At 52.7% G+C, this 1439-nt stretch overlaps 1 protein-coding gene across 1 annotated transcript; it reads left to right on the forward strand.

Annotated features, from left to right (window-relative positions):
• The first annotated feature begins 538 nt into the window (after window positions 1–538).
• On the forward strand, window positions 539–1439 carry LOC139378132 (cryptochrome-1-like). Its single transcript, XM_071120557.1, has 2 exons — window positions 539–760; window positions 960–1439. Exons 1-2 carry the CDS (start codon window positions 554–556, stop codon window positions 1437–1439), a joined length of 687 nt encoding a protein of 228 aa, XP_070976658.1. The 5' UTR covers window positions 539–553.

The raw sequence follows: 1439 nt of genomic DNA on the forward strand, positions 1-1439 counted from the left end.
GGCGCCTCACAGTAGGCTGTGTTGACTATAAAGAACAGTAGAAATTCCCTAACAGTGGTCATTCTGTTCTGTACTTTACTCCTTGTCCATGTGTTAGTCACACTCTGGGGATGTGCTCTCCAACTATTCCAACTCAGAGTAACCTTTTATGGGTTGTCAATGAGATCCTCCCCCTTAGCCCATATCTCAGCTGCATCTTCTCCCCCCCCCCCGCCCCCACCCCTCCACACCCAGTCATGCACACACACACACACACACACACACACACACACACACACACACACACACACACACACACACACACACACACACACACACACACACACATACACACGCACAGTAGATATTGTGAGAATACAACCCAAGTGATCAAGTTGTGCAAATACACAAACATGATGTATTAGCAACATATTCATGAACAATACCATGATACTAGTGTTACGTGATGCACTAAATACCTCCATGTCTGTCCATGTGTCTCTGTAGGATCATCGAGCTAAACGGAGGCCAGTCCCCTCTCACCTACAAGAGTTTCCAGGCGCTCATCAGTCACATGGATGCCGTGGAATCACCCGCTGAGATCATCACTGCTGAGGTCATGAGGAAGTGTGCCACGCCCATCAGTGATGACCATGACGACAAGTTTGCCGTGCCCTCCCTGGAGGAGCTTGGCTTTGAGACCGAAGGCCTGGCTACAGCCGTATGGCCAGGGGGAGAGATGGAGGCCCTCACTCGCCTGGAGAGGCACCTGGAGAGAAAGGTGAGGAGTAGTCCCTTCTTTATATCCCAGCACTACTGAGCCAGTGTGGTGGACACACAGTACTAGGGTTGGGGTCAATTCCATTTCAATTCAGTCAATTCAACCCCCCTCCAAAAAAAACGACCTTGTTGACTTTATTTTCTGAACTCCTTGTCAGTGTGTTGCACTGTATCCCAAACACTAACCTTCTGTGTTCCAGGCATGGGTGGCCACCTTTGAGCGTCCCAGGATGAACGCCAACTCCCTGCTGGCCAGCCCCACAGGCCTCAGCCCCTACCTCCGCTTCGGCTGCCTCTCCTGTCGCCTCTTTTACTTCAAACTCACTGACCTCTACAGGAAGGTGAAAAAAAACAGCTCTCCGCCCCTCTCGCTCTATGGCCAGCTGTTGTGGCGCGAGTTCTTCTACACCACAGCCACCAACAACCCCCGCTTCGACAAAATGGAGGGCAATCTGGTGTGTGTGCAGATCTCCTGGGACCGCAACCCGGAAGCGCTGGCCAAGTGGGCCGAGGGGAGGACAGGGTTCCCCTGGATTGACGCCATCATGACCCAGCTGAGACAGGAGGGCTGGATCCACCACCTGGCCAGACATGCTGTTGCCTGCTTTCTCACTAGAGGAGACCTGTGGATCAGCTGGGAGGAGGGCATGAAGGTAGATACTGGGGGAAGGAGATGTTAG

This window comes from Oncorhynchus clarkii, chromosome 2 (genome assembly GCF_045791955.1).
Source record: "Oncorhynchus clarkii lewisi isolate Uvic-CL-2024 chromosome 2, UVic_Ocla_1.0, whole genome shotgun sequence".
Classification (NCBI taxonomy): Eukaryota; Metazoa; Chordata; class Actinopteri; order Salmoniformes; family Salmonidae; genus Oncorhynchus; species Oncorhynchus clarkii.